This window comes from Lipotes vexillifer, unplaced genomic scaffold, assembly GCF_000442215.2.
Source record: "Lipotes vexillifer unplaced genomic scaffold, Lipotes_vexillifer_v1.1 scaffold717, whole genome shotgun sequence".
NCBI lineage: Eukaryota > Metazoa > Chordata > Mammalia > Artiodactyla > Lipotidae > Lipotes > Lipotes vexillifer.
Window position 1 is genome coordinate 1,469,902 of NW_006798707.1, and position 23,962 is coordinate 1,493,863.

The window sequence follows — 23,962 nt, forward strand, 5'->3', positions numbered from 1 at the left end:
TCCTTTTCTTGGCTGTTGATGCCTGCCTGTTGCCTCCAGTGAGTCAACTCTGACCACCATGGTATAAGCGGCGGGAAAAGTCCAGGAAGTGCTGAAGGTACCAACTCTCCACCTACTCCCTGCTTAAATTCGTGTTTCCCTCTACTTTTCTCTCTTCTTGGTCTCTATTTTTCCCTTTTATAAACTTCTATATCCTTATTGTCATCTTATTAATCAATAGTAATTATAATAACTATTACTGCATAATACTATATAATTGACCATGTACTTTCCCACCCATTACCTTCACAAAAACCTGTAAAGTTGGTGTTATTGTCTCCATTATTTTTCGGATGGGAAAACAAAGACTTAAAAGAATCACAGTAACTTGCCCAAATACACCCAGCTAATAATTGCCAGATAATGCTGATTCTTTCTATCTATCTATGACAAAGCTGCTTTCAGTCCTTTCTGGAATAAGTAAGGGTTTTTGGGGTTTTTTTTGCTGCGTTGGGTGCTGAGCGCACGCTTTCTCTAGTTGTGGCGAGTGGGAATTACTCTTCGTTGTGGTGTGTAGGCTTCTCATTACGGTGGCTTCTCTTGTTGTGGAGCATGGGCTCTATGCATGCGGGCTCAGGAGTTGTGGCTTGCGGGCTTAGTTGCCCTGCGGAGCGTGGGATCTTCCTGGACCAGGGATCGAACCCGTGTCCCCTGCACTGGGAGGTGGATTCCTAACCACTGCCCCACCAAGGAAGTCCAGTAAGGGTTTGAATAAGTAGCTAAACCAGAGTTGGGGATCAGACTGAAGTTTCTTTCTCAAATCCAAGGTTCTTTCTGCTACACCATATTCTCTATGTTCTGTTCGCTTTGGGGATAAGAGGGGGGGTTCTCTTACCAACCAAAAAGAGAATATGCTTCTCCCAGCCTGAGCTGGGTCCTGGAGACCTAGGCATTTTTGTTTTCTCAGGAGCCTGAGGGGGGCGCTGGTGGGGCTGAGTGGAGGGATACCTCTGGCAGGATGGCATTCCTCATGTCGGTGAGTACCTTGATCGCCGGTTTTGCTCTCTGCCTTCTTGGAGTGAACCTCAGGACCATAAAGCTCTTCATAGCTAAGTTCCTAGGTGGACCGCCTCCAGCTCCAGCTCTCTTTCTTCTCCAAAAGCTAGATCTCAACATGGAGTCCCATTTCTTCTGGGCCCATCTGAGCCCCACCAGTCTATTGCCAATGTCTCTACATCCCACACACCCCTAACCCATCATCTCCAGGCAGCATATTTAAGGGTCAGATTCCAAGCGGTACTGGCTTAAGCACTGACCTAAGAGAATCATTATACAGCCTCTACCCTCAAGGTGTTGAAAATCCAAGATAATTGTTCCTTGCCTGTCATTACTACTTTATGTTCTCTCCGACTTGGCAAGTCTCCTTTAACCAGCTGATGAAAGGTCTAGGACAGACACCTCTTTACACCCACCTCGTTGCAGGAGGTGACAGGTAAGCCAGGCTGGCCTATGAATATTTTGTTTGGCCTAACTAGTGTCTTTTAGAAACTGAATTTGAATGCTTTCAGGTGGAGATTGTGTCCGGTCTGCTTTCCACTTCACATACTTATGTTGCCTGACTAACCCTCATAGGTATTTAAGTTTTTCAACCCTACAGAGTGTTTATCATGGTGCCCAACAAATAGTAGGTGCCCATTCAGTGATAGTTTTCTCTTCATTTCCTTCTCTCAAAGCAGCCCTAATAAACCATAGGTTTCTGCTTCCCAAGCAGTGCCACTGACCTTGAGTCTGTCCTCTTAGGTCTGTGATGGCCTCTAGGGAGGGGATGGAAGATAGTGCCCTGGATGGGATCGAGGAACTGAAGAAGTCTGTGTTTTCCACTGACACTCAACCAGAGACCTCTGTCTGTTCCTTCTCATGGGGGCATCAAAGCCCCAACATACAGCCAAAGCCCATCCCCTGCCTCCTCCCTGTCCCCCAACTCCCTTCCAGCCCCCCCGCACCTCATCCTGGCCCTGACATCCCCACACAATATGTTTATACCCTAGAATCCTCTTGGTGGCACTACCTCAGCCATCCTCCTCTCCTAGGTGGCTGCTGGGAAGAACAGGGTGATTGTCATCGGCATTTCAGTGGGACTCTCTGTGAGTGTGAAGACGGGCTGGGTGGATCAATTTTATAGGAAGGCAGGGAGTAGGAGTGGAACAGCATGGAAGATAAATCAGCAAGACTTATCTAGATTTAGCTAGGAAACAGAAAGGGCTTGTGTAAGGAATTTTGATTTTACTCTCACTAATTAGGATCCAGTTGCATGAATGTGGGGCAAGGGGGAAGGGATCTTATCCCACAGTAACTGTACCCATCCATTCAGGCACCAAAATAGATAGAGTAGTCCAGGGCTCAGCAAACTATGCTGGCAGGCCAATCCAGCTGCTCCCTGTTTTTGTCAATGAAGTTTTACTGGAACTCAGCCATTTGTGTTTACATATTGTCCATGGCTACTTTGACGTTTGAACAGTAAGACTGAGTCATTGGACAGAGATCGTAGGGCCCACAAGCCTAAAATATTTGCTTTCTAGCTCTTTACAGAAAAAGCTGACCCAGGACTACTCCCTTGCTACTTAACGTGTGGTCCTTACACCAGCAACATCAGTATCCTGGGATCTGTTAGAAATGCAGAGTATCAGGCCTCCCCACACCAGACCTACTGAGTCTGAATCTGCATTTTAGCAAGATTCCCAGGTAGTTTGTTTGACACACACTGGGCTAGATGACCCTGAGTTTCCGCTCAGCTGTGCAGCTCTGACTGTCCAAATTCACTGAGCAGGACCTGGACCCCAGCAGATGTGGAACGAGGCACACAAGGAGAGCAGGACACTGACCTCATGGAGCTGACAGTTTAGTTCTGTATTTTCAGACTTTACCACGCAGAAGATTTCCATGGGAGAACCTGTTAGAAATATAGGTCTAGGGAATTCCCTGGCGGTCCAGTGGTTAGGACTCAGCACTTCCACTGCCAGGGCCCCGGGTTCAATCCCTGGTTGGGGAACTAAGATCCCATAAGCTACATGGTGTGGTCGATAATAATAATAGTTAATTAATTTTAAAAAAATGTAGGTCCATGGGCTCTCCCCTTCAAATTCAGATCCAGTAGATTTTAACTGGACCCAGAATCTGCACTTAAACAAGCATGTGGGGGGTATTCTGATGTGCGTGGGCCTCGGGCAGCACTATAGTAACCCCCCTCATCGAACCCTCCTCTCTCTCCCTACCACCAGGCTCCCTCTGTGGCAGGCCACATGGACTACTGCATGGATAACCCAGCCGTCTTTTTGCCAGTCCTGATTGGTTTCAACCCAGTGAGCATGGCCAGGTGAGACTTCTGTAATGAAAAGTCATGGCCAGACCCCTGGGGGAAGCTGGGAGGGAACCTGTGAAAATCTACAGGATAGTCACAAAGGAGAGGGCAGGGAAAATATGCTCTTGTTCACCAAACCTCAGAATATTAAAGTAAATAAAGGTGCAAATGAAGCAACTGACAAAGGATTAATCTCCAAAATATACAGGCAGCTTATGCAGCTCAATATCAAAAAGACAAACAACCCAATCCAGAAATGGGCAGAAGACCTAAATAGATATTTCTCCAAAGAAGGTATACAGATTGCCAACAAACACACGAAAGAATGCTCAACATCACTGATCATTAGAGAAGCGCAAATCAAAACTACAATGAGGTATCACCTCACATGGTCAGAATGGCCATCATCAAAAAATCTACAAACAATAAATGCTGGAGAGGGTGTAGAGAAAAGGGAACCGTCTTGCACTGTTGGTGGGAATGTAAATTGATACAGCCGCTATGGAGAACAGTATGGAGGTTCCTTAAAAAACTAAAAATAGAGCTACCATACAACCCAGCAATCCCACTACTGGGCATATACCCTGAGAAAACCATAATTCAAAAAGACACATGCACCCCAGTGTTCATTGCAGCTCTATTTACAATAGCCAGGACATGGAAGCAACCTAAGTGTCCATCGACAGATGAATGGATAAAGAAGATGTGGCACATATATACAATGGAATATTACTCAGCCATAAAAAGAAACGAAATTGAGTTATTTGTAGTGAGGTGGATGGACCTAGAGCCTGTCCTACAGAGTGAAGTAAGTCAGAAAGAGAAAAACAAATACCGTATGCTAACACATATATATGGAATCTAAAAAAAAAATGTGATTCTGAAGAACGTAGGGGCAGGACAGGAATAAAGATGCAGACATAGAGAATGGACGTGAGGACACAGGGAGGGGGAAGGGTAAGCTGGGACGAAGTGAGAGAGTGGCATGGACATATATACACTACCAAATGTAAAATAGATAGCTAGTGGGAAGCAGCTGCATAGCACAGGGAGATCAGCTCGGTGCTTTGTGTCCACCTAGAGGGGTGGGATAGGGAGGGTGGGAGGGAGACGCAAGAGGGAGGAGATATGGGGATGTATGTATGTGTATAGCTGATTCACTTTGTTATACAGCAGAAACTAACACACCATTGTAAAGCAATTGTACTCCAATAAAGATGTTAAAAAAAATAAAGTAAATAAAGGGTGTTCCTAAGCTTAGGAAGTTTTTTGTTGGTTGGTTAATTTGCATATTCTCTCATTTCAGAAAGGATTGAAGGCAGCTTATAAAGGATACATAAAATATAAGAAAGCATACATTTAAAACAGGGAATGAAGAGGCAAGGAAAACGTGGGTCAGAGGATAGAATGTGCTCAAGAAAATGCATACCACAAAGATCTGTGCTTTCATCTGAGGTGGGTCCCAAGCATCTTTTCAAAGAAGGAATACTGGGTACCGACTGGCCTCCTAGTCTCCTTTGCCTAGCTCCCTTATTTTAGGCCCTTTCTCCTTCATGCCAGGAGCCCCTTTGGTCCCCTCTGGCTACTCACATCTCCCACCCTGTTCCCCTTTCCTGAGATCCCTGTGCCTCCAAGTCACCTCCCTCTTATTCTCTGTCTAAATGGCCACTTTGATCTCAAAGAAGGCCAGCATATATTTTTTAAATTTTTTATTGGAGTATAGTTGATTTACAATGTTGTGTCATGAAGGCCAGCATATTAAATCAATAATGCTCAGGTGTGATTCTGTGGATGCACTGCCTTGGGAGTGTTAATAAGGAAGATTCTCGCATGAGAGGTCTGATGTTGTAGGTTTGAGGTAAGGCCCGGAAATATCTAATTTTTGCAAGCATCCTTGGAGATTCTGATGCACAGCCAAGCTGGGGAAACTCTGCTAAATAAACCATTGGAGGGGGCCACCCAATGAAGCTGAGGGCTTCCTGTCACTGGAGGTATTTCAGCTGAAGGCTTGCTGATTACTCAAGAGCAGCTTTGTGTGTATTTAGTGTGGTCTTGGGGAGACGGACAGCTGAGTTCCGAGAGACTTTTTCAGCTCCCAGATTCCAGGCATGTAGTGTAATTCATACGAAGGTATAAATGATCTCTTTTAATGGAGGGTTTTCCTCACCAAAAATGTATCTGCTGCAGTGGATGCTAATTTCAGGGACCATGACTAAGTGAAATGAAGGATTTCAAACAATGTAGGCGTGGAGATCTTCCAGCTGTTCCTTAAATCAGTGGCTCCCAAACTTGGCTGGTCTTCAGAGTCATCTGGGAAGCTTTTTAAAAATACAGATTTGGGGGCTCCACTCCAGAACTACTGAAGCAGACTCTCAGGGTGGGTGTGGAAACCAGAAATGGGTGTTTATTTAAAAAAAGCAAACCTCCCCAGGTGATTTTGATGACCCGCCAAGTCTGGGGATCTCAGTTTTCAACCACACAATAAACACTGTCGCCTCTCTCTGCAGAGGAGACATGGCAATAGGACCTGTGCAAGGACCAGGACACAAGAAAGTTCTGGTCTCAGGCTGGAACTTTTTACTTGAGTGTTGGCTTTGCTCTGGGCTTAAATTGCTGAATGTTTTATTAACCCTCATCCTTGGGGTTCAGGGACACAGTGCCCCTATGAGCATAAAAGCACATCTCTCTAGGAAATTGTTGACCTCTGACCCCAATCTCAATGTGGTATTTGGTCCCAGCTCTCATCTGAGGCCCTTCCTTTAGATCCTCACACATGATCCCCCCTCTGTCTCTCTTTGGGCCCCAGAAATGACCCCAATGAAAACTGGAGTTCAACATTTTGACAAATAGCAGAGCAGATGCAGAAACTGCCAGAGAAAACAGAAAGCTTTTGTGCTCAATCCTGCAACTGGGGTGAGATCTGCCCCCACCCCTACCCCTCACACTCACCTCTGGATGGCTTGCCACTTAGGGCCTCTGATTTTAGGTTTTGTTGCATCATGTCTAAATTCCTGGTGTTGTGTATCTACTAAAATGTTGTAAATCAAATCCTGTTTTCTCGTTTCGGTTTTCACCTTAAGATGTTTTACTTCCATTCTGACCCTGTCTCTTAAATCAGTAATCATTAAACACCTAAATGGTCTAGGGCAGTTTCTATTTAAAGAAGCTCTTTTGAATCTGTGTGTAGAAAGTATTGCTTCATGTCTCTTTTATATGTTTCAATTTCAAATATGGGCTTTAAAGAAAAAATGGGATGTAGTCTCATTCTTCTGCCTAAGACTCTCCAAAACTGGTGTGGCGCTTCTAAGCCTCCACTGCTCCTGTTGTTTTTTTCTCTGGATTGTGGCTGCATCTCACTAGCATCATCTGCCCTTCCTTTGGCCTTACAAGGGCCTTAACCAAATTCCTGCCCTGCCCCCACTCTGCCAGGGATGGGCACATCTGTGACATTCTCTTTGATCTTCCTTTTGCTAGATAGGAAGGCAGGAATTATACACAAGTTCTGCGTCTTTCATCTCCCAGATGCTCATCTCTCCTCTTCTCTGCAATTATTTACTTTTAATCTCCTTTTCTCAGACACTGCTTTTATCATTCTTTTTGCTGTAATCTCTTTATCTTTTTGGTGTGTCATATTATATATCTGTACCGTTACAATCAACGGCTGCTTCACTGGTCTGTCCAAGGAGCATGAAATGTAGTGTTTGGATTAAAAACAGTTATTTAAAAAGTGGGGGATGGAGGAGGGAGAAAGTACTTGGAAAACAAAAACAAAAACAAAACCTCTCTGAAAAACCCTTATCCCCAGCTAACAGGACACTCAATTATTCTGGCTTCCTCTCCAGGGTCCTGAATGTACCATAGAAATGACCATAAGTGGCCCTTTCCCTCTTCCCTTCCCTTCCCTTCCCTTCCCTTCCCTTCCCTCCTCTCCTCTCAGTTAAGCCCTCAACCAGCACTCCTCCTCACAGCACACTGGGAGCCAACAGTCCTACAAATGCCTGCCCAGTGGCCACTAAGCAGAGCGCATGTCCAAGAGCCACTAACCAGACTGCATGCACAGTGGTCACTAACTAGTAAACTCCAGGACCTTCCTTCCTCTCCCAGTTTCTCCTGGGTGTCATCACTCTGCAGCCTGAGGGCCTCAGTGGCTCCTCCCGGATGAAAGGTGGAAGTGCCACCAACATCCTGCTGGAAACCCTGTTACTGGCAGCTCACAAGACTGCGGACTGGAGCATCACAGCATCTCCGAGGTAGGGAGGATCTGGACCAGAGAGAGATCAGAGTCAGGCAGTGGGTGGGAGGGTGCAGGCAGGGGAATGGCAGATCCAGATCTGGAGGGTGTGATGGTAGCAGCAAGACTGCAGCCCTGCCGTTCCTTCCCTGGGAAAGGAACTGGCAGGGGGACGTCACTGTTCCCATCACACAGTCACAGAGTTTGGCTTGTTTCCAATGGACCCTGGGTTCCTCAGGTCCAGATCTGATCCCTGTGCACACCTGGGACATCCAAAGCTAACGTAGCTTCCTAGAGTCTTTGATGTGGGGATGGTCCAGGCCGTGCAGGGTAGAGGTCATCCTGCTGTGGGCCTGCTTCCCTCACCAGGGTCTCTCGCCTAGCTTCCACATCGCTCACTTACCCCCTCGTCAACTCTCTGACCCCACCCTCCTCCCAGTGCTCTGGATGCCCTATTCTCCTCTCTGCGCTTTAGTCTTCTTCCCGCTGAAGCCCTCTTTGCCCCTGAATACAGTCTGGCTCTACTTACTGCTCCCCCACGAGGGACCAGCAGAACTTAGTTTCAAGGGAATTGCTCCTTCCCCAGGGCGGGAGGGACTCAGGCTTTCTGAGGGGGCACTGGGCCTGCCCTGGGAGCTGGTGGACTTTCTCCCAGATGCCTTCTGGAAATCCTGCAGACATTTGAGTGGGCTCATCAGGTGACCTAGAGTCAAAGCCCCAAGATCACCGCCCTGATGAAGCAAGTCAGCACCAGGTGTGTAGATGTGTATTTGGAGGGGGGGAAGCGGCCTGGATGGGGAATGTCATGAGAGCAGGGGAGACTCTACGAGACATGATAACATGGGGAGGGTAGCGGGTCTGCATGTTGGAGGGTCAGGGTAGGCTTTTGGTTTGTTTACTCCTGTGCTCTTCTGCATGTGTCTTTCTCTGATCTCTGGATTTTCTTCACTGTGATCTCTCATGTCCTGACCTCTGACCCATTCTCAGCCTGGAGAAAAAAGGCTGAGTATACCTGGTTGGCTGGCAGACCCTGGGCATCATTGCCATCATGGATGGAGTAGAGTGCATCCACACCTCTGGTGCTGGTGGGACCCCGGTGTTGACTTACTTCCCGATTCCTCCTGATCCAAACCAACTGGTCTGCTCTCCAAATTCTTTCCTACTCCCAACCCATGGAGGCTTCTCCTTCAGTGTCCATCCTGCCCTATCTAGATAGGCATTTCAGTCAAATGCTCCTTCCTTTGAACCCTCACTCGGTCCTTGATCCCTCAGCTCCCAGCCCTGTGCTTAGCTATGGCCTCCCAAGTGTGTTACTGCTTACCCTGCACCCCACTTGCCACTTTCCTCCCAGCCCCACCGACACCTCCCCAAACCTAGAACCTTTCTCTCCTTTGAAGCCCATCACTCCTCTCTCCCTGTCCTTAACCTTCCCAGATTTCCAAGATGTCCATGGCTTTCTTATTGGTGATCACAGTGACATGTTTAACCAGAAGACTGAGCTCATCAACCAGGTGGGAAGATGATGGGGCTTGGGGAAGTTGGGAAGATTACTGGTGTGCAGAGGGTGGGAGAAAAGAGGAAGGTGGAAACAGGTAGGGGAGTACAATGGGATTCCCTTCTAGAGAGGGAATATGGGTCAAAGGTCATGAGGCCTTGGGGCAGCACAGGAACAGTGTGGAAAGCTCTGGATTCACCCCCCAAACCTGGCTCTGGTCCAGTGCTCTTCCGTCAGCATGCTGCATTATCTTGGGCAAAACACTTTACCTCTTTGAATCTTGGTTTTTACATCTGTAGATAAAAGCTCTGCATTAGATGTCCTCTAAGGGCCTCTTTGGTCTTCAAGTCTATATGCTGGAGTTTTCCATGGGAAGGACTCTCTCCTCTTTCTCTGCCCCAGGGTCCCCATTTCTCCTCCCAGGAAGACTTCTTGACTTCCATCCTGCCATCCCTTGCAGAAATTGACACTGTGGTCTTCATTTTTACCCTGGATGGTGAGAGGGATGATGGGAGTGGTGGGGTGAGGGGATGGAGGCAGCTGAGTGACTCAGAGGAACTATCACTTTTCTGGGTCTTAGGGCACCTGCTCAGAGGGAGGGACGGGAGTGTGTGTCCTGACTGGACCCCAGGGGAGGATAAAGAACAGCTGAAGAGCCAGGCTTTTCACTCTGACGCCCTCCCCCCTCCTAGACAACCTCAAGGAGGTGCAGATGCTGTGGTGGAGCAGGTGAAAGAGAAGACCTCCAACATCCAGGCCTTGGCACACAGCACTGTAGAGCAGTCCCTGCCAGAGAGGGTCCAGCCTTGAGGAGGGGACCCGGGGCAGCAGTTACAGCCAGGGCTTCCTGTAACTTCCATCGCGGTTCCTGCTCCTCTCTCTCTCCAGACCCCTCTGAAAAAGCTCTTTCCCTCCATCATCAGCATCGCATGGCCACGCTTTTCTTCGAATATGACAGGGACTTCATCCAGGTACGGGGAATGAGGAGGTAATATCTGCAGTGAGGGGCACAGAGGAGGAGGGATTCCAGGAATTGGAAAACCCAGGGCCGGAGGGTAGAAAGCTTTGTCTGACTTCCACAAAGCCAGCTGGGCAAGTTCTTGTGTTACCAGGTCACTAGTCAGAGTTTCCAAGTCAATGGGCTACTGCATTCAGTTCTCTCCAGAAATATCCAAAAGTACAGGATAGGCCGCCAATCACCTGACAGATACTCATTTGTCCTTTGTCACAAGTTAATTGTCGATACTATAGTCATCCTCACTGTCCAAAAGCCTTTAAGACATATCTTTTTGCGAGTTGTCCTATGCTGAGTTCACTGCAGATAATAGTACACTGATACAGTCCCTGTTTACTAATGAAATTATGATCCAGTACAAGCATTGCTAATAACCGTAGAAGTAATGATCACTTTGGGTGCACTTTGCAGTTTAGCATTTGGAGTGGGCAGCAGGACGTCTGGATGCCAGTTCAGTTCTGCTTCGTGGCCGAAGAAAGAAAGCAGTTTTACACATCTCTGGTCCTCAGTTTTCTCACACGACAGCCCTCCATCCTCCATGGGGTGGAACCAGGCCCCCGAAGGGTTGCCCTGGAGAGATGTGGCCTCATCCATTATTCAAACGACTTCCTCCAGGAAGCGTCCCAGCTTAACCAGACAACAGCTGCCATGCTCCTTATCTGCCCTCAGAACTCAATGGAATTCTCCTCTCTTCTCGCCCTGAACAGGGGATCCATACTCCTTTCAATGTGTATCTTTGTCTTTCCTTCCAAATGGTGTTCATTGGTCATATTCCTACTTCTTTTGGCATGCTTTCCACAATTCATTGTCGCCTTTGAGATTTCACATCTTCTAAGAAGTCTTTTCCAATGAAACCCACATCTTCTAGACCCCTCCTTTATGTTATATACCCCATCATACTTATAGGTTCCATTGTATAGTCATAATACCTAATACACAGAGGCCTTTGCACTTTACACAATATTTCAGGTATATTATCTCAGTTCTCTTAACAATCTCCTAAGGAATGTATGTTTAGTGTCCCCATGGCCCAGATGCGGAAGATGAGATTAAGGGAGTATAATCATGACCACACCAGATAAGACAGGAGTCAGGATTTGAACTCAGGTTTTGGGACTCTAAATCCATGGTTTATTTCACCATACAGGATAAATTTCAACCATATTCATGAATTGAGCCCGATCCATTTATTCATTCATTCAACAAATATTCTTAGAGTACCTGTCACATGCCAGATAATATCCCAGGGATAGGGGATATAGCAGAGAATGATAATCTGTGATATTTTAAAGAACTGTATTTTTAAAGAAAATTGTAGTCACAATAACAATACATTTTTTAATTGTCAAAGCTTTAGAAAATACAGAAATCAAAAAAAGGAAAAAAATCATCCATAATCTACCTTCTTCCAAAAACAAAAACAAAAACGACTCAGACAAATTTTGAGACTGTCTCTCTACTTTTTTATGCATATGTAAATATAGTTATATAAAAATAGGATCATACATGACATGCTGTTTTTAACTTGCTTCTCTTTATTTAAAATTATGAACACCTTACTGTACTAATATATCTACATCATCATTTTTTTTTTTTTTTTTTTGCAATACGTGGGCCTCTCACCGTCGTGGCCTCTCCCCTTGCCGGACGCGCAAGCTCAGCGGCCATGGCTCCGCGGCATGTGGGATCCTCCCGGACCGGGGCACGAACCCGTATCCCCTGCATTGGCAGGCGGACTCTCAACCACTGCGCCACCAGGGAGGCCCTACATCATCATTTTTAATGTCATGTGTTCCACGGTATGTGGACTGTAATTTGTTTACTCTAGCCCCAGTTGTCAAACACTATAGTTTCAATATTATGGCTTTTTAAAAAATGCTGCACAGAATATCCTTATACACACATTTGACTCTCTCATTAGGATAAACCTCCAAAAGTAGAATCACTGGGTCAAAGGGTGTTTAAAATTTTAAGGCTTTTGATGCTTGTGGTTACCTTCAAAGAGGTTTATAAACAAAGTGTAAAATTGGTTGTTCCCCATAACCTTAAAATACTGGGTAACATTGTTCTTTTTAATCTTCGCTAATCAGCAAAGGAAAAAAAGTGAAACAAAACGAAAGGCATTTCCGTGGTAATTTATATTTTTTTACTATGGAGATTGGCTCCTTAAAGATATATATACGCCATTGAATTTTTTTCTTTATTGTACTGCTTCTTCATATCTTTTGGGCACATTCACCCATTCTTTTTTTTTTTAATTTATTTAATTAATTTATTTATTTTTGGCTGCGTTGGGTCTTCATTGCTGCGCACAGGCTTTCTCTAGTTGCGGCGAGCGGGGGCTACTCTTCATTGCGGTGCGTGGGCTTCTCATCGCGGTGTCTTCTCCTGTCGCAGAGCACGGGCTCTAGGGTGTGCGGGCTTCAGTAGTTGTGGCTCACGGGCTCTAGAGCGCAGGCTCAGTAGTCATGGCGCACGGGCTTAGTTTCTCCGCGGCATGTGGGATCTTCCCGGACCGGGGCTCGAACCTGTGCCCCCTGCACTGGCAGGTGGATTCTTAACCACTGTGCCACCAGAGAAGCCCCTCATTCTTTTTTAGGGTATTTTTTTTCTTACTAATTTATAAGAGAGAGTGTATACAGCAAGGACAGTAGCCTTCTTTTCCTGTTCCATGTTTTCCCCCAGTATATTATTTTTAATGTCTGCGTTTTTGATGTAGAGACATTTAAGTTACATTTTGGCATAGTCAAATCTATCAATCTTTGTGTGTGTGTGTGTGTGTGTGTCCAATCTTTGTGTGTGTGTGTGTTTGTTTTTTTCCTTGATTCCGGTTTTTATCTTTTTAAATGTACTGAAATTGTTTGAAATACGGAGGCTTCTTTTAGAGCTTATAAATATTTCGTTGTAGAAATAGTTTGATGTAACTCAGCCCACACTTTTATTTTGAAAAATTTCAAATCTGCAGAAAAATTGCAAGAATAGTATCAATGATACTATACTATACTATACTATACTATACTAATAATACAGTGAACACCCATATGCTTTTTGCTAGATTCACCACTTATTAACATTTTGCCACAGCTGCTTCATCTCTCTTTTCCCCTGAATCATTTGAAAGGCAATTGGAGATATGATACTTGACACAAATTACTGTATTCCCTAAGAACAACGAGCATTTGTCTATATAATTATAATATAATTATCACACTTGAGAAAATGACAATTAATACAACACTATTATCTCATATACAGACTATATTCAAATTTCCCCAATTATTCCTGTGTTGTTTTTATCTTCCAGATCCAGGGTCTGAGCAAGGATAATGCGTTGCATTTCGTTATCGTGTTTCTTTAGTTTTCTTTAATCTGGCTGAGTTCCTCAGTCGTTTTTGATGTCTTTCATCAAAACACTGATATTTTAGAAGTCTAGACCAATTGTTTGCAGAATGTGCCTCACTTTTGATTTGCCTGATTGTTTCTTCATTATATTCACGTTAAATTTTGGGGCAGGAGTCCTGCATAGATGAGGCTGTGCCTTTATCAGTGTATCACATGTACAGGCTCCTAATATCAGTTTGTCCCTTTATTGGTGATGCTGCGTTTGATCATTTGGTCAAGGTGGTGTCTGTTAGATTTCTTTGTATCTTATTCCTCAGCAATCTTTCACCCACGGTTTTAGCATCCACTAATGATTCTTGGTTGAATCAATTATTACTATGATGGTTTTAAAATGGTGATTTTTCTATTTCTATCCTTCTGTCTCCATTTATTAGTTGGCATTCTTCTGTAAAGAAAACCTCTCTTCTCTCCCCCCCTTATCTACATTTGTTTGTTTAGTATTGATATGGACTCATGAATTTTTGTTGTGTTGTTGTGTGTTTTAATCCATTCCTGTCATTATTCTTTTTTTTTTTTTTGGCGGTACGCGGGCTTCTCACCACTGCGGCCTCTCCCGTTGCGGAGCACAGGCTCCGGACGCACAGGCTCAGCGGCCATGGCTCACGGACCCAGCCGCTCCGCGGCATGTGGGATCTTCCTGGACCGGGACACGAACCCGCGTCCTCTGCATCGGCAGGCGGACTCTCAATCACTGCGCCACCAGGGAAGCCCCATTATTCATTTTAATGCTCAAAATGAGAGCTCATTCAAGCTGGCCTTTGTGTTCTCGTGACATATCTATCCACATTAGCATTTGAACACTCTGCTGTATTTCTTTTTGCAAAAAAAATTTTTTCTTGATCTCTTATGCAATATACTCTTGTGCCTTGCATTTTTGCTTAACAAAATATACTGAAAACCACTCCACTTCAGTTTAAAAATCTCTTCTTCATTATTTACATTTGTGTTTGTGTGTATTTGTGTGTGTGTGTGCGTGTTTGTGTGTGCGTACGTGTGTATTTGTGTGTGCGTGTGTGTTTGTGCGTGTTTGTGTGTGTGTGTACCCAGTCATCTCCTATGCAGGAGAACAAAAATGTTGGCCCACATTCACCTTATACTTTCCCTGGTTCCAGCCCTGGAACCCAATCATTTTCCAAGGAACCCTGGTTGTTAGTGGAGATTGGTATTTAGAAATCTAGGTGCTAGGTAAGCTCACCGCTACTGGTTTGTTTTGCCTCTAAGCCCTTTCAGTAGAAAGAACAAGGAAATATATATATATTCACACACACACACACACACACACACACACACACACACACACACACTCCTCCAGTGTCATCAGTGTATTTACCCATTTGTTCAGTCCTACAGTAAATACCAAACAGTTTTGGAATTGCTACCCTAATACGACTGTCATCAACAAACTTACCAAGAAGTGGTTGAGATTTTCGCAGTTCTTTTTGTCCTTTGATCACATCCCACTAGATAAAGTGTTCAAAAGTCACTTTCATTAAATTTTTTCTTTCTCTCTGTGGTTATGTTATTAATGTGATATATAGTTAGGCTCATTTATTTTTATTTGTTTTAAATTTTAGAGTTTTTTTCAGTTTTTGGTCTAATTTTATCTTTTGAATATGTAAAACATGATTTAAAAGTCAGAACTGTATAAAAAGATGTCCCGTTTCCTTCTCTATTCCTTCCATCGCATTCCCACTCATCCCTGTAAGAAACCAATTTCATTACTGACTGACTTATCTCCTGTGTTTCTTTTTATAAAAAAAAAGTGTGCATGTTCGTGTATGCTTTGCATTTCTTTTTCTTTCTTTTTTAAAAAATTAATTAATTTGTTTATTTTTCGCTGCGTTGGGTCTTCATTACTGTGTGCAGGCTTTCTCTAGTTGCAGAGAGCGGGGGCTACTCTCCATTGCGGTGCACAGGCTTCTCATTGCAGTGGCTTCTCTTGTTGCGGAGCATGGGCTCTAGGCATGTGGGCTTCAGTAGTTGCGGCTCGCAGGCTCTAGAGTGCAGGCCTATGGGACTCTTCCTCATTATTTTTCACATTTGGGTGTGCTCACACATTTGCGAAGGTTATTCGGGCAGTCTCTTACGTAGGGCATTTGAACTGTGTGTTCATGTAAATACATGAAATATACTCATTTTCTAATGGTATTGTGGTCTTGATGATCCCTTGATTTTGAGTTCTTTATAAATTAGAGATATTAGTCCTTTATTTCTGCTATACAGTTGACAATTGAACAAGGCGGGGGGTTAGGGGCACTGATCCTCTGCACAGTGGAAAATGGTGTAACTTATGGTTGACCCTCTGTATCCATGGTTCCTCCCTATCCACATTCCTGGGATAGGATCATTGTAGTAATGTACTATTTACTATTGAAAAAAATCTGCGTATAAGTGGACCCTTGCAGTTCAAAGCCGTGTTGTTCAAGGGTCAACTATATATTCCATTTTCTTTGGGTTTTAACCATGCAAAAGTCTTTCCTTTAATTTTTCTGGGGTAGAACTTATCAATCTTTTATTGAATTTGGATCTTGATGAACAGAAAGCTCCCCTCACGCCACACCCACCCCCAGATTGTAAAGGAACTCCATCTGTGTTTTCTTTTAGTACATGTTTTCTTCTAGTGAAAGTGGTCTTTCTCTTGCTCTCTTTTTTTTAAACCATTTTTTAAAATTAAAATAGTTAATTTACAATGTTCTGTTAGTTTCAGGTGTACAGCAAAGTGATTAAGTTACATATATATATTCCTTTTCAGATTCTTTTCCATTATAGGTTATTATAAGATATTGAATATATTTCCCTGTGCTATACAGTAGGTCCCCGTTGTTTATTTTATATATAGCAATGTATAAATGTTAATTCCAAACTATCATTAAGTTTATTCTCGTATATAGGGTGAGGTATGGACCCAATTTTATATTTTTCTAAATGACTATCCAATTGTCCCAATATATATACTTAAAGTTAATCTTTTCCTGAGTGATTTGAGATGCTACCTGTATCAAATACTCAGTTCCCATGTGCACTGGTTTATTTCTGGACTTTCTTTCTGTCTATTGATGTGCTGGTACCATACTGTTTAATTATAGATGCTTTATGGTAAATTTAATGTCCGATAGAGTTAGTCCTCCCTTCAACACTCTTCTATAGAATTGCTGCCCTTTTTCCACATGAACTTTAAAATGAACGTGTCTAGCTTCAAATTATATAAAATTTAAAGTATTTTTTTGTTAATGGTAGCTAATGGTATAAATGCTTGGTGATATAAATGGTTAATGATATAACCCAGAATTGATTGATCTCTCCCCCACAGGGCAGTCTGACACGCAGCCTATAGCATCAGTACTGCATTACTGGCCAGCTTCATTCTGATTGGTCAGATTTCTATTCTTATACTCAGTGTCTTTGTCGATCACTTGTTAAGTATTTTCAGTATACCCCCTGCTAGGGGTTTGTGTGACCAGCTATTTATAGAGTTGCAGAATAAGGAGGTAGAAGTAATGGCCTGTTTCCTCAGCCTGGCTATAGGACCAAATACTTAACCCCCTCAATTCCTTTACTGGACTCCTGTTGCCCTCAAAGTTTGGTAATAGATATTATAAGTGCAAGATATGAGGGCCAAGAACAGGTGATCGTTGTTCCCACAGTACCACGTGTTTGTATAACATTTCAGTTTTCATTGTGCTTTCACATCCATTATCTCATTCAGCCAGGAAATGATTGTGGCAAAGTAGGAAATGCCCTCATCACTAAATCAGGAGACCTGGATTTGGGTCCTGATTCTACGTCTCACTATCAAGTTTACTTCTGACCTCTAGTTTCCATATATGTAGAAACAGGGATAGAAAAAAACCTATTCCATAGGGTTGTTATAAGGATTAAATTGAATTAATTTTTCAACAAACATGTATTGATCAGTAATCATGTGTCAGCCATTATCAAAAAGACTGGGGCTCTTGAGCAAAATAAGACACCATCTCTGCTCTCAAGGAGCCTTTAGTTTAGTGGAATGAATCCCAGGATTTCCACTTCTCCCCTGTCTGGTACCTGAATAACAAGAGGAAGGTGCTGGTAAGAGCAAAATCCTACAGTGGAAGGACTCAGGGAAGATATCTGTCTACCAAGGGCCAAAACCACAAATATGTGGGGCATTCCCTGGTGGTCCAGTGGTTAGGACTCAGCACTTTCACTGCCATGGGCCCAGGTTCAATCCTTGGTTGCGGAACTAAGATCCTGCAAGCTGTGCAGAACGACCAAAAAAAAAAAAAAGAAAGAAAACCCCACAAATATGTGAAGCTGCCAGGTTTGCCTGGAATGGTCCTGGCTGATGGAGCAAATTATGTCTACGTTTTTTGGGGGGGCATGCTGAGCAGCATGTGGGCTCAGACCCATGCCCCCTCCATTGGAAGCATGGACCCTTAACCACTGGACTGCTAGGGAAGTCCCTATGTCTGCATTTTTGATCCCTGGATTCCTGTCAGATAATAAGGCCCTGTTCACCCTGCTGCTCTAATGTCCCCTAATTTTCAATATCCCCATGTGTCTGCCCTATTTAGAAGTTCCAGCATGAGCTAAGCACCAAGTGGGTGCTGAATACGGTGAGTACAGGAGCCCACGTGCTTCTTGGGAAGATCCTCCAAAACCACATGTTGGACCTCCACATTTGCAACTCCAAGCTGTTCTGGCGGGCTCTGGCCATGCTGCAGCTAGGACATGATGGGATGGGGCTGGGTGGGGCCTGGCTTCAATGCCTAGGCTGCCATAGGAGGGTGTATTTCAGAGGTATGTAGGTGTGTAGGGATAAGGATTGACTTTTCACTTGTGCCTCTCCTTCTCCTTCCATCAGGCCCAGCCTCTCCTCTAAGAAGTATACGTGCACACATGGGTGTGTGTTTGTGCAATTATAACTATTAGGCAAGATTCTTTCAGTTACACGTATGTGTGACAGAAATCCAATTTGTACTGGTTTAACTAAGCAAGGCAAATGATTGGTTCATATAACTGAACAGTCCCAGGGTAGCTAGATCCAGAAATGCAAAATGACATGCTCCAGAACTTTCAGCCCTTAGCTCTGCTTTCCTGTGTTGCTCTCATTCTCAGGCAGGTTTTCTCCACTAGGTGGCAAATTGGCCAGTAGCAGTGCCAGCCTAACATCCTGCCAATTTAGCAACTCTGGCAAAGGAGAGTTTATCTGTCCCTGCGATTCCTGCAAATACCTGGGGGAGGGTCCCCATTGGTTTGTCTTGGGTCACATGCCCATCCCTGACCCAGTCACTGTTCTTAAGGGGAAAGCAGCCCTCTGCCCAGGCCTGGGTCACCCATGCTCTCCCTTTAAGATGGCAATGGAGGAAGGGGCATGAAGTGAGCCTCAATCAAACAGTGTGGCCTGAGAATGGGGGAGCAATAATTCCCCAGAGGAAAATCAAGGTGCTGATACCAGGAAGAGGAGGCATGGATGCTGAGCAGATAGCACAACAGATGGTCCTGAAAGTAGGGTTGCTAGATATAGCAAAGAAAAATATAGGACACTGGTTAAATTTGAATTTCAGAGAAATAATAATTTTTTAGTATAAGTATATCCCATGCAATATTTGAGACATACTTATACTAATTTAAAAAAATTATCCATCTGAAATTCCATTTAACTGGGTATCCAATATTTTTATTTGCTAAATCTGGCAACTCTACATGAAAGGAGCCAATGAATGGGCATTTAGCAAGCAGCCATCAGGGCCCTAAAACAAACTTCTCGAATTAGTAAAACCAACCAACTGGGAAAAAAAATCCTTTATGCTTTTTCTAGTTCCTGGAGTTGGGGCAGGTAGGGGGAGCCAGAGCTACCTATGATCCAGTCCTTGCCATCCCAGAGTTGCCCATCTAATGGAGGAGAGACAAAACCAACACTTGAAACAGAGAACGATTAAGTGTCAAATTGCATGATCCTTACTGAAGTCCAATAGAACATCAAAGAAGGTAGGATCTATGCACTATAGCAAAGCAGAAGACTTCATGGAAGAGGTGATGTTTGAGCTGGGCCTACTGGTTATGGCTTGGAGAGGTGAAGGACAGAAGGGCACTTTTGTTAGAAGGAGTATTAGCCAAGGCCCAGAGGGGGGCTAGGCATGATATGTGAGGGGCACAGGTTTGAGTCACTTTACAGAGTGGTGAGGGAGCAGGAAGGGGAGAAACTGTGGAACATTAAAAGCCAGACAGGAATTGGGACTTGCCAAACATAGCTAGATCTGTGCTGTCCAAGATGGTAGCCACCAGTCACATGTGGCTATTGAGCACTTGAACTGAACTCCAAATTTTATTTAAAAAGTGAAGCATGTAAAATTTTCATTAAATGCAACTCTATTCTTTTGGTAGGACTATATTTCACTTTTGCATTGAAATTCAGCACCTGAATTGAAATGTGCTGTAATTGTAAAATACAAACTGGATTTCAAAGACATGGTACAAAAATATTGTAAAATATCTCACTAATAATTTTTAATACTGTTGACATGTTGAAATGATATTTTGGATATATTGGATGAAATAAAACATGACCAAAATTTATTTCACCTGTTTCTTTTTTAATGCTGTGCTAGAAAAATTTAAATTACATATGTGACTCATTATATTTCTATTGGACAGTGCTGAGCTAGATAGAGAGGAAAAGGGTGGTGAAAAAAATAGAAGCAGTGTTTGCAGATGAACTGTCTTACAGCAGTATAAAGGATGGATGTGGTTAGGGAGGAAACTGGAGGGAATGAGTTAAGTTTAAGATGACCAACCTTTGGGATTGCGGGGACATGGCCAAAAATACGACCAATTTGCCATTAATTCTCCAGTGTAACCCAGACAACCAAGGCCCACCACCAACCCTTTTACCCCAGTTTTCCTTTACAGCTGGGGATTGTAAGTTTGGGATTGCCTACAGGGATGAATTCTCTACAGCTGGTCTTCGAGATCCCAGACTCCCACTCTCCCTTGACCCCATTCTCAGCTGCCATGGCTTTCTAGCCCAGCATGGATGTTACTTCTTCCACAGCGGTTCTAGGGACAGCCCAAGTCTCGATGCATCGAGAGCCTCCTCCAGGCGATCCACTTCCCTCTGCCACTGTCGGATGATATTCGAGCAGCACCCATCTCCTTCCACGTCCAGGTTGCACACGAGAAGGAACAGGTAACTCGCGAACTGCTAGTCATCTAGCAAACACTTACTGAGTACTGTCAGGAACTTGTCTCGGCACTGAGTTTACAAAGCTCAGTGACACTCTGCAAGGAGCTCCCCCTGTTCATGGAGGAGACATGATTGTGACAAGTAGTCAGAGAAGTGTGAAAAAGGTACTACAGGGGTGCCGAAAAGGAGTCTTCAGTTTTGCCTAGGAGGGGAGTCAGGAGAGGGAGAACTGGGTCACGAACCAGTCTCGATGAATAGTTTTCTGGGTCAGGATGAAGGCTACTCTCTGCTCTTGACCCACCTCATTCCAACTTCTGGTCTTTGAAAACGCCCTTCTATTCTTTTTTTTTTTTAAATTTATTATTTTATTTATTTATTTTTGGCTGCGTTGGGTCTTCGTTGCTGAACGCAGTCTTTCTCTAGTTGCGGGGAGCGGGGGCTACTCTTCTTTGCGGTGCGCGGGCTTCTCATCGCGGTGGCTTCGCCTGTTGTGGAGCACGGGCTCTAGGGTGTGCGGGCTTCAGTAGCTGTGGCTCACGGGCTCTAGAGCGCAGACTCAGTAGTTGTGGCGCACGGGCTTAGTTGCTCCGCGGCATGTGGGATCTTCCGGGACGAGGGCTTGAACCCGTGTCCCCTGCATTGACAGGCGGGTTCTTAACCACTGCGCCACCAGGGAAGCCCCTCCCTTCTATTCTTGCATCCAACCTGGTATCTTCTGACTCCCACTCTGAATGCCCTAGCTCCTCCAGGGTTCTTCCTCAGACGACGTCACTTTCTCAGGCTTCAGTTCTCTCTGCCTCCTCCCCATAGCCTTGCTGAGCCTCCTGCCCCTCCCTTTTCTTGCATCCAACCTGGTATCTTCTGACTCCCACTCTGAATGCCCTAGCTCCTCCAGGGTTCTTCCTCAGACGACGTCACTTTCTCAGGCTTCAGTTCTCTCTGCCTCCTCCCCATAGCCTTGCTGAGCCTCCTGTTCCGGTGCTCCATCCCTGAGGCCCAGGCATACCTGGCTGCAGCTCCCTCTGTCCGTGAGGCTGTCAGGAGCGCCCTCACCCGGCCAGGTCGGAAGCACAACGCCGACCTCTTGGAGACCCTAGATCCTGCTGTGCCGTGAACTGGTGTTTTTGGGCGCGTGGAGGGGGCCAGCCCACCCCACGGGGACTTGTTGGGCCAACAGCACGTGAAGTGGGAGGAGAGGCCCAGTCTCCAGGAGCACCAGCCGCCCAGGCTGGGGAGACAGCGTCTCTCTCCTTTGGGGAGATCTTGCTGTTCACCCAGTGGTATCCACTTTCCCTGGCATATTCTGATTTCAGAAATAAAACTGAATGTCTTGTTTCAAAAAGTTAGCTTTCTACTGAGATCAGAGTCAATAGATCAGAGGTGGAACAAGATGAGTGGCATGGGTCGGTCCCAAGAGCAGTTTTGTTTCTTTATGTCTCCACCTGCTTCCCAACTCCATTTCAGTCGTCACTGACCCAAACCTTATTCCAGCTTCTTTATATCCCCCCATCTCCAGCACGCAGGTGCACACGTGCACGCGCACACACACACTTCACTCCTACAAAGAATCACACAAGCAAGGAGAGGTGGGAACTTAGATAATTCCAAGGAAAGAGGGAAGAAGTTGTGTCCCCAGCACAGGACACTCAGAAAATAACAATCCCAATTAGGCACGACAGGATCCTCATCACTAGAATGAGTGCTACATCCGCACACTGGACCATAAAGTGAGAGTTGCATCCCTACCCAGTGTTCGTAAAGGGAACATAAGGAACTCTGAGGGTGCCAGAGTGGGACCCAACACACACTGGAGACCCCACTCTGAACATTTTAGACCTCAGCTGTCACCTGTTTTGACAAATCAAAGGCACCCTCGCTCATCCCAGACCCACGCCAGCTCTTCAGTGCCTATGACTGTGACCGAGGTAGTAGAGAGCTGGCTCCCCCTTGTGGTCAAGAAGTGCCTGGGCAACAGACACTCAGGAACTCTGGGGACAAAACCTCTCTGAAGCTCACTTGAACCTTTCTGCATAGAGCATTCAATCTTTTAAAGACAGCCATAAGTTCCCTCTCTATATCTGTGGGCCTCCAGCCTCTGTCTGAACTCTTTTCCTGTTCTATTGATATATCTACGTTTACTTTGCTACCTTAGGTCTTTAACCAATGCCCCTTTCCTCAACACCGTTCCCCTAGTGCCTTCTGACTGCCATCGGTTTGGTTTTTATCCTCCACAAACACCTCTTCCTAACTCTACAACTCAAGTGGAGTAAAGTTAGGAAAAGATCCTGCAGAGGCCCTCAGCTTCTCTTTACCCACAACTCTCCCCCATGCACTTCCATTGAGTGAATCCGTCTCTCATCCTGGCATCATGAGCAAGGTCAAGTCAGAGAAGATACCCAGCTTTCCAGGGCTGGAGGAGGCAGAGCCAAAATGTGCAGCAGCCCTACTCCCAGGTGTGGGATGGATAGGGTGCAGGGTCAGATTTCCCCAAGGCTGGATGCAGAAGGACACTAGAAGTCCAGAGGTTCTTTCTTTTATTTTTTTTTTTTCTTTACTTGCCCAGTACTTGGATGGTGCAAAGATATCAAGTGAATTCAATTTGTATACAGTTGCATGTGATACTCAGGTGTTATAAACAAGGTGGTATACTTGCTCACCTTGGGAAACTTTAGAGGCTGGGCTACACTCTGGCATTGTAGAGGAGAAAAAAAATGACTAAGATCTGATCCCCACCCCCTAGGAACTCACAAGCAGATACGAGCAATTGCAATACAGGACAGAGATCATTGAAGTGGATTCCAATAGCCGGCTAGGTACAGAGAACTGCCAGAATTGTTCTGACAATATTACAGGGTAGGCCAAGAATCAAGGACAGCTTTGGAAGAAGGAGGTTGGGGTGGAGTGAGGGAACATTCAAAGAAAACCTGGGAATGTTTGGAGGCTTGCATGGGTGTGTGGATCCAATATCAAAGAGTCAGGTCATTGTCAGTGGAACCTGAGCTCTAGGAATAGCTAAAGAGATTCAAAGATTTTTAAAGACCTATCCAGATGCAAAAGGTAGGGTGACAACTTTTACCACTATTTAGAGAAAGCAAGTATCTGAGGGCAAGAACAGCTAGAAAGTAATCTGTGTCAACACAAGACAGTAATTTCTCCTGAAATGACTAAAAGGGTCTAACCCAAAAGACTGGGTTGGATTGTGGAGGATGAAGGAAACAATTTCCTGCTATATCTATTTACTAGATCAAAAATAAGAGGTGCATAGGCAGAAGATATTTGGATATTGGATATACTTCATATTTAATGTATTTAAAGAT

The 23,962-nt window shown here is 44.7% G+C and overlaps 1 protein-coding gene across 1 annotated transcript in view; it reads left to right on the top strand.

Moving 5' to 3' along the window:
* The window catches only part of GCKR (glucokinase regulator), a 22,535-nt gene extending 776 nt beyond the window's left edge, over positions 1-21,759 (top strand). The window contains 20 exon segments of the mRNA XM_007470891.1: positions 38-97; positions 947-1,019; positions 1,399-1,471; positions 1,780-1,849; positions 2,070-2,123; positions 3,258-3,352; positions 6,144-6,207; positions 6,209-6,250; positions 7,469-7,587; positions 8,224-8,322; positions 8,556-8,653; positions 9,003-9,079; positions 9,466-9,559; positions 9,756-9,781; positions 9,784-9,861; positions 9,952-9,997; positions 10,000-10,034; positions 18,034-18,179; positions 20,510-20,652; positions 21,593-21,759. Coding sequence (XP_007470953.1) covers positions 38-97; positions 947-1,019; positions 1,399-1,471; positions 1,780-1,849; positions 2,070-2,123; positions 3,258-3,352; positions 6,144-6,207; positions 6,209-6,250; positions 7,469-7,587; positions 8,224-8,322; positions 8,556-8,653; positions 9,003-9,079; positions 9,466-9,559; positions 9,756-9,781; positions 9,784-9,861; positions 9,952-9,997; positions 10,000-10,034; positions 18,034-18,179; positions 20,510-20,652; positions 21,593-21,759 — 1,659 coding nt within the window.
* The last annotated feature ends 2,203 nt before the right edge of the window (positions 21,760-23,962 follow it).